The following is a 16,851-nucleotide window of genomic DNA, read 5'->3' as shown; positions in this document are numbered from 1 at the left end:
TTCTGCCCTAAGTAGTCACATGGGTGGTCCTACTTATACCAGAAATCTGTATATATTTGTGCAAGTAAAGTAGTGTCAGTCACTGAGTAGGACTGCTTAAAGGGAATCTGTCAGGTCAGTACCAGGTACAGAGCTGCAGACACAGACAGACAGGTGGTAGGGAGATAAAACAAGTGATGCTTTTGTCTTTGCTGATGGCCATTTGCAAAGTTATAAAACTGCATTTTTCCTCAGAAGCAGAAGTGCCACACCTGTCTGCAGCTCCACCTGGTAGAGACCTGACAGATTCCCTTTAACTGTTAGTTAACTAGTAAAGAATGAGCAAAGTAGTCAAGTGGGTGGTGCTACAGTTTTCTCTATAGGCACACTTTTAGACTCAGACAGCTGTCAATCACAGAATAGGCCCGCCCACAAGACTAATTAGGGCAGAATAAGCGAAAAGTTACATGAATTAATGACAAGTTATCCTGGGACTTCTCCCAAATCATTATATATATATATATATCAGACTGGACTGTATTATTACTATGACAGGTCCCCTATAATGGAGAATGACCCGACCTCCCTAGTGAGGGTCACAGGAGTTTTGTTGCTGTGCCCAGGGTCAGGGTCAGCACCCGATGAGCTGGGACAAGTCCTGGGACCACCTGGGCCCCAATGTCGGCCATTGTTTTCTGCTGTGTACACATTAGTAGGTAAATGACACAGTAACCCCACAATCCATGATATGTGCTGAGGATGAGGATAGTATTCCCTGTATTACAGGGTAACATCTAGGACCTGCAGAAACACCTCCCCATATGTAACCCATGTGTATACGGTGTAATATATCAATGTATCTGCCTATACAAGACACATTGTCCCTCAGCCAGGAAAACAACATGGCGGCCGCTGCATATAGCTCTAGATGGAGGAAGTACAAGAAACAGGACAACGGCTCCAATATATACAGCAATGTGTATAGTAATACTATAGGAGGCCTAATATTATAGCAGTGGGATCCCCTATACATATATGGGTCTCTACGGCAACAGCCAACAGCCAATAGGATCGCAGGATTAGATTTCAAACTGAGATAAACAACGGCAGTTGGTGCCAGTCTATGAACGTTCTTTGAGCGGACAGGACTGACTCCCTGCTATCTGCAAAGAGATTTTTGGTATTTTTTCTTCAAGATGCGTTTTTACGTCAGCGAGGAGATGATATCACCTACAGCGAGCGAGGAGAGGTACAACGCCAACTCTAATAGGAGGAATAGCATCACTGATCTATCCTGTATGGTGATAGGTGGTGACTCCATATTGTAACCAATCTTTATTTTAGATTTCCAGGACCAGGAGGACAACGAGGTGGAGGACCAGGAGGAGGACAACGAGGAGGAGGACCAGAAGGAGGACGAGGAGGTGGACCAGGAGGAGGACAACGAGGAGGACCAGAAGGAGGACGAGGAGGTGGACCAGGAGGAGGACCAGAAGGAGGACAACGAGGAGGACCAGTAGGAGGACCAGAAGGAGGACGACCCAGCCGGAAGAGGAAGATCCAGCAGATCAGCTACTATGAGGAGACGTGAGTGAATCTACTAGAGGGTTAGTCAGGGATTGTAAAGCATGTCTGCTTTCTTTCAGAAAGAGTGCCACTCTTGTCCACAGTTTGTATGTGGTATTGCAGGTCAATTCCATTGAGGTGAATGGAGCAGAGCTATAATTCCATATATAACCTGAGGACAACTTCTATCAATGCGGCACAGTGGGGCGGGAAGTCAAACTGGCGTGGCCTAGAGCACCAGTGTCCCAGGACTGTGGCACATCTCTCCCCACCTTCCATCCAGCCTAGACATGTTCTGAAAGTCAAAGGAGATGGGGAGAGAGGTGCCGCAGGCCTAGGGCAGTGACGCTCTAGGCCAGTGATGGGCACCTTTCTAAGCTTGGTGTGTCAGCATTTGGCAAAAAAACAAGTATAACTCGAATGGTGTGTCACTTCGGGAAAAAAAACACCATAATTTTGTGTTATTTGTAGTTTAAATAACAAAAATACGTAATTGTAATATATGACTGTACTTAATAAACCACCGGACCCTCATCCCTCCCCATACACTACCATACCTGACCGTTTCTCTCTCACACACACACACACACACAACCCCACCTGACCCCCATCCCTCCCCATACACTACCCTACCTGACCCTTCCACATACACTACCCTACCTGACCCCCCCATCCCCACACACACTACCCCACCTGACCCCCATCCCCTCACACACTACCCTACCTGACCCCCATCCCCACACACACTACCCCACCTGATCTCCTTACGCACATACACACTACCCAACCTGACCCCATCCCTCCCCACATACACAATATCCCACCTGACCCATCCCCCGACCCCCATCCCTCCCCACACACACTTGCAATACTGCTGCAGTCCAGGATGCGGGCTGAGCGCCTGCCATGTTCTGTGTGACGTTCTTGCCCCCCAGCATCACCTCCTCACCCCGGCTGCCAAACATCCTTTCTCCACTGCCCACAATAGCGCTAACCTTAAATTACTGACACAGAGCGAGCGCTCATGACGACTTTTTAAAAGGGAACTACCAGCAGGTTACAAGAATCTTACCTGCTGATAGCCCCTTATTGCACAGGAGACGCTGAGGATGAAGGTATCTCTCTTACCTTCATCCTCTGCGCCATTCATGTCCACTAAGTCGTTTAATCCACACTCTGGTAGGACCGTTAGGGGCACCGGGGAGGTCATTAGCAGCACTGCCCCGCCTCCCATAGCGCTGATCTGGCCGGCCCCTGGCTTCCTTTCATTATCATTAGAAGGGGCAGATTGGTGCCATGGGAGGCGGGGCAGTGCTCCTAATGCCCCCCCCCCCCCCCCAGTGCTGCTAACAGTGCTAACGAAGCATGAACTAAACGATTATGTGGACAGGAACCGCGCCAAGGACGAAGGTAAAAGACATACCCTCATCCTCAGCATCTCCTGTGCAATAGGGACATATCAGCAAGATAGAGTTGTCTGCATTATATCCGCAGTCGGGGGTGTGGGTGTGAATTATATTATTTGATATTGAGAATCGAAATAAAAAAGAAAGGCTGATATCGGTATAGAACTCAAAATTCTGGTATTGTAATATCACTAGTGCAAAGTGTGAACACAGACTTACACCAAGAGCCTGGCTGTCAATGAGTGACGCCCCCTCCTATAGATTGTATGGGCACAGCTCCTGTATGATCCCCCTTACATAGCACAAGCACAGCCACACATCAGTCTCCTCCATGCTGTACCCTGCAGCACATCTCACTTACTTACCATTGTCTTTATTACAGAGGTATCAGCTCCGCTCTGATCCTTCCTCATGGAGACTCACATTGAGGATTACATGTCTCCTCCGCTCCACACATAACACAGCCAGGAGGAAAGTGCTGCAGTGTACAGCATGGAGGAGGCTGAGGGGACACATGGTGGAATACATATGCACTATTCTATATCCATGTATTATGCAGTGATATATACTGTATATATAGAGATGTACCTGTCTGTGGCAGCCAGTGATCCCCCATAATACCCCACAGCAGTGACAGTCATAGACCCCCCAGGATAGTGTTATCTGTAACCACCCCCCTATGAGGGTGACTGCCATAGACCCCCATAACAATGACAGCTACAGGACAGATCACTCCCCTATAGTAGTAATAGCTATAGATCCCTCCATAACAATGGCTGCCATAGACTGCCACACGTAACCATGACAACCATGAACCTCTCCCATAATAGTGACACCCACTGTCTGCCCCCTATAGGACCCCATACAGAGAGTGACAGGACCCCCAGTAGTAGTAGTAGCAGGGTCCCCATAACATGGCCCCAGGGTCCAGGCATACACCACCTCTCATACCTCCAGCAGCCTGGACATAGGGGCAGCATCCTGCCTGAGGGGGAGGGGCCAGGAGGGGGAGGGGCCAGGAGGGGGATCCCTGTACAGGAGACGTCACATATACAGGTATCTGAGGGGGAGGGGCCAGGAGGGGGGGGGGGATCCCTGTATAGGAGAAGTCACATATACAGGTATCTGAGGGGGAGGAGCCAGGAGGGGGATCCCTGTACAGGAGAAGTCACATATACAGGTATCTGAGGGGGAGGAGCCAGGAGGAGGGGGGATCCCTGTACAGGAGAGCTCACATATACAGGTATCTGAGGGGGAGGGGCCAGGAGTAGGGGGGGGGGGTCCCTGTACAGGAGACGTCACATATACAGGTACCTGAGGGGGAGGGGCCAGGAGGAGGGGGAGGATCCCTGTACAGGAGAAGTCACAGAGCACAGCAGCACAGGGATTCACAGCAGCACAGGACAGGCTGGAGAGTGACTGCTACCAGGATTCACCTCTTTCTCTCCCTGACAATCTGATCACCTGTGCTGACACAACAGCCAGAGAATAATGATGTGTTTACACAGAGAGATTTATCTGACGGATTTTTTTTAAACCAAAGCCAGGAACAGACTATGAACAGGGAACAGGTCATAAAGGAAAGACAGAGTTCTCCTCTTTCCAAATCCACTCCCGGCTTTGGCTTCCAAAATCTGTCAGATAAAGCTCTCTCTGTAAAGGCACCATAACAGTCTGATTGTGTGTGTGTGGGCTGGGGGAGGGGGACACTTCTGTATAGCAGATTAGATGTCATGGTCACTAGTAGCCATGGAAAAATACAAATATTATGGGGTCAGAATATGATTTATAGCATTTATGTAATCTTTCAGGTTTTAGATTTTTCAAAGGAATAAAACAATAAAAACTATAAAGTTGCTATCGCTGAACAATACGGATCACCTGATCACAATGTATGTAAATGTGTTGTAGAACATTTTACAGTAAAATAAAGGGCTTCTTTACAAAGTACAATTGGTACAGAAAAAACAACAACAACCTTACAAGATGAGGAAAATAAAATACTAAAGAATGAAAAATGGTCCGGTCCTTTTTTTTGAACCACCACCCAGTTCCCACGCACGGCGCCAGTTCTGCATGAAGCACTAGGGGCCCCCAGTGTGACCATCTCCCCTCTGTCATGCGTCTCTATTGATTCTAATGGAGCCACATCACAGAGGGGAGGTTACGCTGATATGGTTCCCAGCTGCATAGTACAGATCTACTGAGCAGCTCCCCGAGGCTACAAGCCACAGCAGTAGATTTACATGGGGGAAAAAGGAGCTTTATTCCGACACACAAGACCGGGAAGGGGAGGCAACTAGTCATCTGGACAGGGAGTCGCCCATGACTAGTTACGGCTCTCTGCCTATGAGCACAGTCTGCGGGGATGATTGACAGAGAGGCCACTAATGGGCCCCATCTGCAGGTTATCGCTGTCTGTTTAGTGGACAATATCATACCGGGTAGGATTAGATACACAGTTGAGCAGACAGTATCACATGATAGGATGAGATACAGTGGCTCAGCAGAGGGTATCACAGTTGATAAGGTACTCCAGTATTATCCCCCTTATAGATGCTACTCCAGTATTATCCCCCTTATAGATGCTACTCCAGTATTATCCCCCTTATAGATGCTACTCCAGTATTATCCCCCTTATAGATGCTACTCCAGTATTATCCCCCTTATAGATTCTACCCCAGTATTATCCCCCTTATAGATTCTACCCCATTATTATCCCCCTTATAGATGCTACCCCAGTATTATCCCCCTTATAGATGCTACCCCAGTATTATCCCCCTTATAGATGCTACCCCAGTATTATCCCCCTTAAACTTGCCCCCCTTTGCCAGTGTTGTCCCCCTTATAGATGCTCACTGCGCCAGATTACCAATCCAGGCCTGATAAAGCTTATTCCCCTCATGTGGGCGCCTCAGTACCTAGCTCCATGCAGCACACTTTCTTCAGGCTCTTCTAGCAGAGAGGCAGGAGGTGACGGCCCTACCAGACCCTGTACAGGGGGGAGAGAGCGGCCTCTAGTAGCTGGAGGCAGAATATACAGCCTCCAGCCACATCTAGCAAGTTTGCTTTTCTATAATGCATTGGGGGGCCATTACAGAGGGGCGGGGCCATTACAGAGGGGCGGGGCTTGCTGAGACAGGAGGAGAGGAGCTGGCGGATGCTCAAAGCTCTAGTCGTGGAGTGAGAGGAGAAGCAGAGAAAAGAGGTGACAGGATGGAGGTAACAGATCTGCCATGCACCTCTTAGTATAATCCGGCATGGGGCAGGGCTTTATGTAAGATTGGTATACAGGTATGCAAGGCTTAATAAATCCCCCCCAGGAGTCTACTTTTACTATACCTGCTGGTAAATCCTATTACATGTACATAACATTTGTATATGTGCATACCTCCCAACCGTGCCGGATTTCGCGGGACAGTCCCGTTTTCGGGTTGCTGTCCCGCTGTCCCGGAACGGCCCCCCGTGTCCCGCATTATATGTGGCCCCAGCGAAAAAACAATAAACCAGTAACTCACCTGTCCGCCGCTCCCAGCAGCTCCTCTCCCGGCAGAGCGCGCACTCCCGTCATCCTCCGGGGCGGGCAGCGGGGTGTACAGACACTGACTGTACCGGAAGTGACCTGCAGCCTCTATCAGGAATCACTTCCGGTACAGTCAGTGACTCTGTGCCCCGCTGCCCGCCCCGGAGGATGACGGGAGTGCGTGCTCTGTCGGGAGAGGAGCTGCTGGGGCCGGCGGACAGGCGAGTTACTGGTTTATTGTTTTTCTGGTCGGGCCGCACAAATGGGGGGTATTGGCTACTCTGTGGGGCGCTATATGGGGGATTGGCTACTATGTGGGGGCATTGGCTACTATGTGGGGCACTATATGGGGATTGGCTACTATGTGGGGCACTATATGGGGATTGGATACTATGTGGGGCATATATGGGGGATGGGCTACTATGTGGGGCATATTTGGGGGCATTGGCTACTATGTGGGGCACTATATTGGGGATTGGCTACTATGTGGGGCACTATATGGGGATTGGATACTATGTGGGGCATATATGGGGGATGGGCTACTATGTGGGGCACTATATGGAGGGATTGGCTACTATGTGGGGCACTATATGGGGATTGGCTACTATGTGGGGCACTATATGGGGATTGGCTACTATGTGGGGCACTATACGGGGGATTGGCTACTATGTGGGGCATATATGGGGGCATTGGCTACTATGTGGGGCATATATGGGGGATTGGCTACTATGTGGGGCACTATATGGGGGGGATTGGCTACTATGTGGGGCATATATGGGGGATTGGCTATGTGGGGCATATATGGGGGATTGGCTACTATGTGGGGCATATATGGGGGATTGGCTACTATGTGGGGCATAAATGGGGCATTGGCTACTATGTGGGGCATATATGGGGGCATTGGCTACTATGTGGGCACTCTATGGGGGTTTGGCTACTATGTGGGGCACTCTATAGGGGAATGGCTGCTATGTGGGGTACTCTATGGGGGATTGGCTACTATGTGGGGCACTATATGGAGGGATTGGCTACTATGTGGGGCACTATATGGGAATTGGCTACTATGTGGGGCACTATATGGGGATTGGCTACTATCTGGGGCACTATATGGGGGGATTGGCTACTATGTGGGGCACTATATGGGGATTGGCTACTATGTGGGGCACTATATGGGAATTGGCTACTATGTGGGGCACTATATGGGGATTGGCTACTATCTGGGGCACTATATGGGGGGATTGGCTACTATGTGGGGCACTATATGGGGATTGGCTACTATGTGGGGCACTATATGGGGGCATTGGCTACTATGTGGGGCACTATATGGGGGCATTGGATACTATGTGGGGCACTATGTGGGGGCATTGGATACTATGTGGGGCACTATGTGGGGGCATTGGATACTATGTGGGGCACTATGTGGGGGATTGGATTCTATGTGGGGCACTATGTGGGGCACTATGTGGGGGATTGGACACTATGCGGAGCACTATATGGGGGCATTGGATACTATGTGGGGCACTTTAATGGGGGATTGGCTACTATGTGGGGCACTATATGGGGGATTGGCTACTATGTGGGGCATATATGGGGGCATTGGCTACTATGTGGGGCATATATGGGGGATTGGCTACTATGTGGGGCACTATATGGGGGGGATTGGCTACTATGTGGGGCATATATGGGGGATTGGCTATGTGGGGCATATATGGGGGATTGGCTACTATGTGGGGCATATATGGGGGATTGGCTACTATGTGGGGCATAAATGGGGGATTGGCTACTATGTGGGGCATAAATGGGGGATTGGCTACTATGTTGGGTACTCTATGGGGTATTGGCTACTATGTGGGGCACTATATGGAGGCATTGGCTACTATGTGGGGCACTATATGGGAATTGGCTACTATGTGGGGCACTATATGGGGATTGGCTACTATCTGGGGCACTATATGGGGGGATTGGCTACTATGTGGGGCACTATATGGGGATTGGCTACTATGTGAGGCACTATATGGGGGCATTGGCTACTATGTGGGGCACTATATGGGAGCATTGGCTACTATGTGGGGCACTATATAGGGGCATAGGCTAGTATGTGGGGCACTATATGGGGGCATTGGATACTATGTGGGGCACTATGTGGGGGCATTGGATACTATGTGGGGCACTATGTGGGGGATTGGATTCTATGTGGGGCACTATGTGGGGGATTGGACACTATGTGGGGCACTATGTGGGGGATTGGACACTATGCGGGGCACTATATGGGGGCATTGGATACTATGTGGGGCACTTTAATGGGGGATTGGATACTATGTGGGGCACTATAATGGGGGATTGGATACTATATAGGGCATTTTTGGCGGGATTGTATACTGTATAAGGCACTATTCAGTCAGCAGCATGTGGTGACTAGGGAAGTGGCTATGGAGGGTTGCTATGGGGGGCGTGGCTATGGAGGGTCGCTATGAGGGCGTGGCTATGGGGACCACGGCGCACATGTCCCTCTTTGCTCTTTGCAAAAGTTGGGAGGTATGTATGTGCATAGTTGCCAACAGTCCTGTTTTCGCCAGGACTGTCCCGGATTTGACAGGCCAGTCCCGGCTAAGTAATGTCCCAGGTTTGTCCCGGTAAGGCCCCCCCCCCCCCTCCCTGCAATAAAAAAAAAAATATGACAGTTACGCTTTAAGTATCGGCTGGATAATCTTTCTGGCCGCAGGGTTCTGATGTGGGCGCATCAGCGCCCTCCTATCAGAACCTCCCCCAGCACGCAATGAAGAAAGCGGCCGGAGCTGCTCGCTTCATAGTGTGCAATGTCAGGGTTTTCTATGGCCGATATTCACTGAATTGCAGCCGCAGAAAACTGACATGTCAGTTATTTGTGGATCCGCATGGGATCCCGGCAGGAGCGTATACGATGTGTATATGCTCCGGCTGGGATCCTATAGCACAGGGGTCCTCAACTGGCGGACCGTGAAGGCCAGCTGTCCGGACCCCTGGTCACACCTCCAAACCGCCCCGGATCCGGTCCGTTCCGGGGCAGTTAGGAGGTCCCGCTCCCCACCGCACTTCCTCCCGCCCCATAGGCGTACTGTCCTTAGATGTCAGTACGCCTGTGGGGCTGGGGGCAGTGTCGGTCTGGCCCCCGGCTGATACGCGCTTTGTAGGGATGTCCCGGGGATTCCCCAGCAGAGCGCGCACCACAGACCTCAGTGTGTGCCGCTGGCCTGCTCTACCAGAAGTACAGGCCAGCGGCGTACACTGAGGTCACTGGTGCGCGCTCTGCTGGGGAATCCCCGGGACATCCCTACAGAGCGCATATCAGCCGGGGGCCGGACCGACAGGAGAAGAGAGGAAGACGGCGCAGCGGGGGATCGAGGTGCTAGGTGAGTTGGGGTTTGTTTGGTTTTTTTTTGTCTGGGGGCCATCTATAAGGGTAGAGAGCACAGGGGGGCTGTATACTACTGGGGGGGGGCGCTCACAGGGGGCTATATACTACAGAGGGAGAGAGCACAGGGGCACTATATACTACTGGGGAGAGAGCACAGGGGGGCTATATACTACTGGGGGGACAGCACAGGTGGCTATATACTACTGGGGGGAAATCACAGGGGACTATATACTACAGGGGGAGAGCACAGGGGGCTATATACTACTGGGGGGAGAGCACAGGGGGCTATATACTACAGGGGGAGAGCACAGGTGGGCTATATACTACTGGGGGGAGAGCACAGGGGGCTATATACTACTGGGGGGAGATCATAGGGGGCTATATACTACAGGGGGAGAGCACAGGGGGGCTATATACAACTGGGGGGAGATCATAGGGGGCTATATACTACAGGGGGAGAGCACAGGGGGCCTATATATACTTCTGGGGGGACCTTACAGGGGTGCTATATACTACTGGGGGGACCTCACAGGGGTGCTATATACTACTGGGGGGAGCTCACAGGGGGGCTATATACTACTGGGGGGAGCTCACAAGAGGCTATATACTACAGGGGGAGAGCACAGGGGGCTATATACTACAGGGGGAGAGCACAGGGGGCTATATACTACTGGGGGGAGCTCACAGGGGTCTATATACTACAGGGGGAGAGCACAGGGGGGCTATATACTACTGGGGGGGAGCTTACAGGGGGGGCTATATACTACAGGGGAGAGCACAGGGTGGCTATATACTACTGGGGGGAGCTCACAGGGGGCTATATACTACTGGGAGGAGCTCAAAAGGCGGCTATATACTACTAGGGGGGAGCTCACAGGGGCTATATACTACTGGGGGGAGCTCACAGGGGGCTATATACTACAGGGGGAGAGTGCACTGGGGGGCTATATACTACTGGGGGAGCAACATGGGGCTATACACTACTGGGGGAGAGCGCACACGCGGGCTACACACTACTGGGGGAGCAACAGGGGGGGCTATATACTACCAGGGCAGTCACCCCTTTTGTACCTTATATCAAAGGGTTGGTGAGAGAGAAAAAAATGCCAGTTTTCCCGCTAATAAGCAGCAATTCTGTATGTAAATAGTTGAACATTTGTGAAACGATGTTCAGCTCGGACCTTCACCTGACTATAAACCCCGGTAAGTGGACCTTCACTAAAACTTGTTGAGTACCCCTGCCATAGCAGATAAAGCTATGTTCACAGAAGCATAAAGTATGGACGTTGTTGCCAACTCCAGTTATCTGCTCCAGTAACCCCCAGTCTGCTCCAGATACCCCCAGTCTCCTCCAGCTACCCCATGACTCCTAGCTGCACCCCTGCTCCTCATCTGTTCCTGTACTACTACACCCCTCATCTATTCCTGTACTACTACAACAGCCCTCATCCTTCTGTATTGTTCTGACTGTAAAGTTCTAACTGGAAAATTCTGGAACCCCCCCCCCCCCCCCCCCCCCCCCCCCAAAAAAAAAAAAAAAAATCTGGTGACAAGCCACATCCCGTAAACCACACCCACTATAAGCCACACCCCTTGTTGACAATGCTAAAGTGTCCCTGGAAAAAAATTTCAAATGTTGGCAACTATGTATGTGTTCATAGACTCCATTATCTGCTTGGGCCGTATACATCAGGGTTCCTGTCTATTTGCAGTATAGAATAGTGGATCAGCTGGCAGTATGCCTGCAGAAGTCTCCAGTAACATGCACATACTGACAGGGGCTCCTTGTTGTGTATACGATGGGCGGCTGGGGGTGGCGGATGTCTCTAGGAATGGGATAGTGGGATTGGGAGAGGCTACTGGGAAATGTCATGTCTTACCTTTTGGTGACAGTATGCATTTCATTCCTAACATGTATCCAGCCTGTAGTAACTGATGGTCTATCAGATAGCGCATTGATATTAGATTGGCGGTGGTCTAACTCCCTGAACCCTCACTGGTTTGAATTCACTACTGGTGGTGTAAGCAACTGCAGCATTGTCCTGTTCACTTGAAAGGGGTTGTCCAGCAAAAATCTTTTTCTTTCAAATCAACTGGCTTCAGAAAGTTATATAGATTTGTATTTTATTTCTATTTAAAAATCTCAAGTCTCCCCATACAAATCAGCTGCTGTATGCCCTGCAGAAAATGTTTTCTTTTCAATCTGACACAGTGCTCTCTGCTGCCACCTCTGTCCAAAACAGGAACTGTCTAGAGCAGCAGAAAATCTCCATAGAAAACCTTTCCTGCTTTGGACAGTTCATGTAACAGACAGAGATGGCAGCAGAGAGCACTGTGTCAGACTGAAAAGTATACACCACTTCCTGCTGGACATACAGCAGCTGATAAGTACTGAAAGGCTTGAGATTTTTAAATAGAAGTAAATTTCAAGTCTATATAATTTTCTGAAATTATATGAGAGAAAACGATTTTTGCTGGATTACCCCTTTTAATGAGACTACACTACAGTACCTTTTAAACCATCATTACAACTATGGTAACTGCAGGGCTGTGACCTTCCATGAGCGTCTTGGCCTCATCATATGGCTGAGTGTCTGGATGAGGAGGAGAGGCCATCAGATATTACAGGATAACCCCTTAAATTGTCTGAATTAGAGAATTATTTTCTTTTAATGGACTATTAGTATTGTGACACTTTACCCTTCTCCCACAGTACATCAGCCATCCCAGGAGAGCCGCCAGAGAAGAAGAGGAAGAAGATGGTTGAGCCGATCCCACAGACAGAGATTTTTGCCACTTTCTTCAGGATCCTTGGTAAGACTCATTGCAAAGACACCAACCTACACACAATCACATGAGCAGCTCCTCTTGGGTGTTTCCCATCCATCACTAACTGCTAGGACCTGAGAAACCACCAATCCTAATAGTTTAAAGGGATACAGTCACCCACTTTCTGTATGAGGACACAGCTGTAAAGCCTAAATTGGGCAGTTTTCATACCTTTGGTGGTAGGGCCTAAGGCACCAGTGTGGGCAGAGCTAAGTGGCGCTATGGACATAGAGCCCCGTCCAGGTGGCACAAACCAAACAATAAAAAGCATTTTTCACTGGACCAAGCACCAAGAGATCTATAATAAAGTAAGGTATAAAAACTGCTGAATTTAGGCTATACAGCTGTGTAGAGAAGTGACATTAGAGCTGGGGACTCTGGGGTCTTTCATTCTAATATACCCATCAGTCACACATTACTCTATGTTCCTCCTGCTGCTTCTTACAATACATTTTGTGGCTTTGTTGTGGTCACAGATGGTGAAATTTATTGAGTGAAATGATATTACAATAATGTTATTTCTGCTCTTTTTAGAGGACAGCCACATCCGACTATTCCTGGCCAGGGATCGCTGTTACAAGATCTCGGACAAGGTAGTATAACATTATATAGAGAGAGACACATGACTGTACAGGACAGAATCCCCACCAGATGTGCAGGTTATGTGGTCATTATATTACTGAATTACACGTATATGCATGGGTTATGTGTTAAAAGTCATTGTGCAATAATTTTTTTAAGAGTTTTGCGCCATTTGGTTTCTGCAGCATTCATGTATTACAGACGTCCAGGATAAAGCCCCAACATGTCCATCAGTTGTATCTGGTATTGCAGCTTATCTCCACTGCAGTGAATGGTAGTAAGCTGCAATACCACATACACACATATATATATATATATATATATATATATATATATATACACACACACACATTTATATATATACATACACACAGACAGACATACACACACAGCCATGTTTGTTTCTCTGACTCTGTGCAGCCACTATCAGTATTGTACAAATCTACTAGCAGCCTCTAACTTTCTTCTCACCCTACTAGTACCTCCTGGCAATCGTTCTCGAGTACTTGTGGAGAGCGAGGATAAGTACCGAGAATTATAGAAGATACTTCTTTCCAGCCCTGTGAGTTTCTTTTCTCTCACCTGATATGTATATACATGCTGATGAATAAAGAGTAAAATAAGTTATAGAACTAGAATATCCTTGTAGATAACTTGTATAATATCTTCTGCCAGGTTTCTAGCCAACCAGATGGAGGAGGAAGAAGACTATCTACATGAGATCTACCCGTGGGACCTTGGAAGTAACTGGAAGTTGAAGACCGAAGACCTGCACGAGAGACGCAACCAGTTGCTCATCCGCCTTGGATTCCGTGCTTGGGTGGACCGGGACACCTGCGACTTCGTAAGTAAAGAGGAAAAAAATATGTCCAGTCTGTGTAAAATCTCTGGTAATAATTGTATTGTAACACTTGTACGATTTCTTTCTAGATCATGGCCAAACATCGCTTACACTGGGCATGGGCAAGAGACCGGCAGATCCACCACAGCCGGTCCAACCGCGATTTTAGGAGAGATGAGAGCGAGTTCACCATCTACGGCCCAGAGAGGATCCCACCATCGTGCGCCCTGTGTAAGAACTGCCAGATGGAGAGCAAGGTGGCACCCGGCACCGCAGAGTCATGAACATCACAGGTGAGTAAAAGGCTGGTGTGGAAGAAGAATTTAAAGCGAATGTACCATCAATGGAGCCTCGTCACAGAAGGGAGGGGTTTCGTCACACTGGGGAGGTTCCGCCTCCAGTGCCTCAGGCCGGGCCAGTGCCTGGGAATAGACCGGTGTCATGCGTGGGAACCGGGCTGCGATTCAAAAAAAGGATCCCCGCACCTGCGCCAGTCTATTCATTTTTACACTTACCATCCCTCCTGAGTCTGTCTCTGTTTGAATTTCCCGCTGTTTGCAGGTCCCTGAAGCTCCAGTTGGTGGCTTCATTTTTTCTTTACTTCCTGGTTTGGGCTTTTCCATGATGCACTTTATCTCCTGAGATGTCTAACTGTCTCTGGAAAACTGTTAGATGGCTTACATCTTGTTCAGCCAATCAGAGCTGAGCAACCTGTGTCATCTGACAAAGGGAGGCTGGCTTAACAGAGCTTAGACCCGCCTCCCTCTTGATGATGTAATTGTCACAAAATGGCTTCCACAGAGCAGCATTGGGTGAACAGTCATTGAGTAAGAATGAGTTTAGTTCACTTTCTGGTGAGGGTTTGAGGGGGGAAAAGATAGGGAAGGGGGGCAGATAGGTCACTGAAGCATATAACAGTTATATAACTTTGTTATGCGTTTCAATTACTGGGAAAAAGCTTTTCGCTGGAGTACCCAGGCAAAGACTAGGATTTGAGGATATAGGGCTTCTTCCTTCTTTACTATCTCAGGCAATTGGGAGTATTAAGAACCTGTAAAGGCAGCAGACACATAGCGTAGAGGAATGGATTAAATTTCAGTTTTCATTATTATATACTTATTCATGCAGATATGGAGAAATGAGATGAAGTATGCATTGAAGGCACATGTCATTACTAATTGATTCATAAAAAAAAAAATATTTTGCGCCATTTATTCGTTTCTGGCATATAGCATGACATGCATTGCTCCCCTCATTGACAGTTTGGTTTCTTTAGTAAACATGTATAACTTTTCTAATCTTTTTTTTCTTATACCTAGCATGTGCTGTTGCCAGGATGGGGGCCAAACACTTCAAGACCAGCTAGGACATGAAGATCCAGAAGCCTACAGGATGAGGTTGTATGCTTCATATACACACACATCTGCATTTTACACATAGTGTTACCTCCCTTAGTATGCCCAGAGGAAGGGTAGTACAGTGGCCATGGATTCCCTTCAGGTTTCCTCCACAGGGGGTTTTTCCTGACCTGAGTGTTGCTGTACAGGGAGGTAGCAACCACAACACAACAACACACAACACATACAATAAATTTCACATTATTCAACATAAATTACTGTGTGTGTCATTTCTTTAGTGACTGTGTGTGGATTTAAAGGGACTGTCTCATCACAGTTTTTCTCTATTTTGAGTCATATTTGGTGGGGGGGGGGGGGGAGGTCTCAAGCAGAGGACAGCACATTGTGTATGCATCATCACCACAATTAAGATTTTATTTAATTGCTTTAAGAGCAGATTTTAAGCAGATAAATAAAGCCATTGCAACTTTTCTACTCACACATGGTTCTGTCATAAGGTTTAGTGCATCACCTGGACAATCGCTGTTCTGTGCTGAACATTGAATGCTTATATATGCTTACAGTATGTGCATACAGGCTCAGACTGGCTTGGGGAAATCGCTCCATGGGCTAGAAACTAAAGTGGGCCCCCAAGTTTGCGTCAGCACCCGGGAAACCTAGGCCCAGGGGTGTAGCTAAGATTCACAGGGCCCCATAGCAGGGCCCCCTCCCCTACACACAACAAAAAGCACTATATATAAAATCTCTTGTGGCCAGAGGCTGAATCCTGCCCGCAGCCACAAGAGTGACTGGCAGAGCAGAGAGCCAATGGCTGCTTGCTCTGTCAGTCCTCTGTATTTAAATAAAAGGGGCCATTAGGAGCCCTTATGGTTAAATACATAGGTGCAGGAGCAAACTACCTTCTGCTTAACCCCTTATGTACTGCAGTGTGTAAGTGACCCAAAGTTCACTTCGATGCCACAACACAACAAAAGGGTTAAAAGATAAGGAGTAGAGATGAGCGAACCTCGAGCATGCTCGAGTCGATCCGAACCCGAACTTTCGGCATTTGATTAGCGGTGGCTGCTGAACTTGGATAAAGGAAAAAAAGAAAAAATTGGTCAGCTCTCCTAGAACACCGTTCACACTAGGCAGTAGCTCGTTGCCATTTCTGAAACTGCAAACACACAAAAACACAGAAAAATGCAACAGCAAGATACAGACCCACCATAGACATGAAAATAATTAAAAGCAGCCCCCCACAACTGCCAAAAAAATTCCCACAAAAATATAGTGTACAGTGTAGGGTCTGCCTCGATATGAGTCCACCTTATCGTGGTGAGGCAGTTTACGCTGTTTGCAAATAGTAACCAAGAGACTCATTATTTTTGCAG

The 16,851-nt window shown here is 48.5% G+C and overlaps 1 protein-coding gene across 1 annotated transcript; it reads left to right on the top strand.

The window, feature by feature from the left end:
* The first annotated feature begins 1,401 nt into the window (after positions 1 to 1,401).
* LOC138798517 (speedy protein 1-B-like) lies at positions 1,402 to 15,721 on the top strand. Its single transcript, XM_069979013.1, has 7 exons — positions 1,402 to 1,566; positions 12,582 to 12,682; positions 13,232 to 13,290; positions 13,759 to 13,841; positions 13,955 to 14,123; positions 14,210 to 14,413; positions 15,440 to 15,721. Exons 2-6 carry the CDS (start codon positions 12,628 to 12,630, stop codon positions 14,402 to 14,404), a joined length of 561 nt encoding a protein of 186 aa, XP_069835114.1. The 5' UTR covers positions 1,402 to 1,566; positions 12,582 to 12,627; the 3' UTR covers positions 14,405 to 14,413; positions 15,440 to 15,721.
* The last annotated feature ends 1,130 nt before the right edge of the window (positions 15,722 to 16,851 follow it).

Source organism: Dendropsophus ebraccatus, chromosome 8 (genome assembly GCF_027789765.1).
Source record: "Dendropsophus ebraccatus isolate aDenEbr1 chromosome 8, aDenEbr1.pat, whole genome shotgun sequence".
Taxonomy (NCBI): domain Eukaryota; kingdom Metazoa; phylum Chordata; class Amphibia; order Anura; family Hylidae; genus Dendropsophus; species Dendropsophus ebraccatus.
This window is presented reverse-complemented; position numbering and strand designations above follow the sequence as displayed.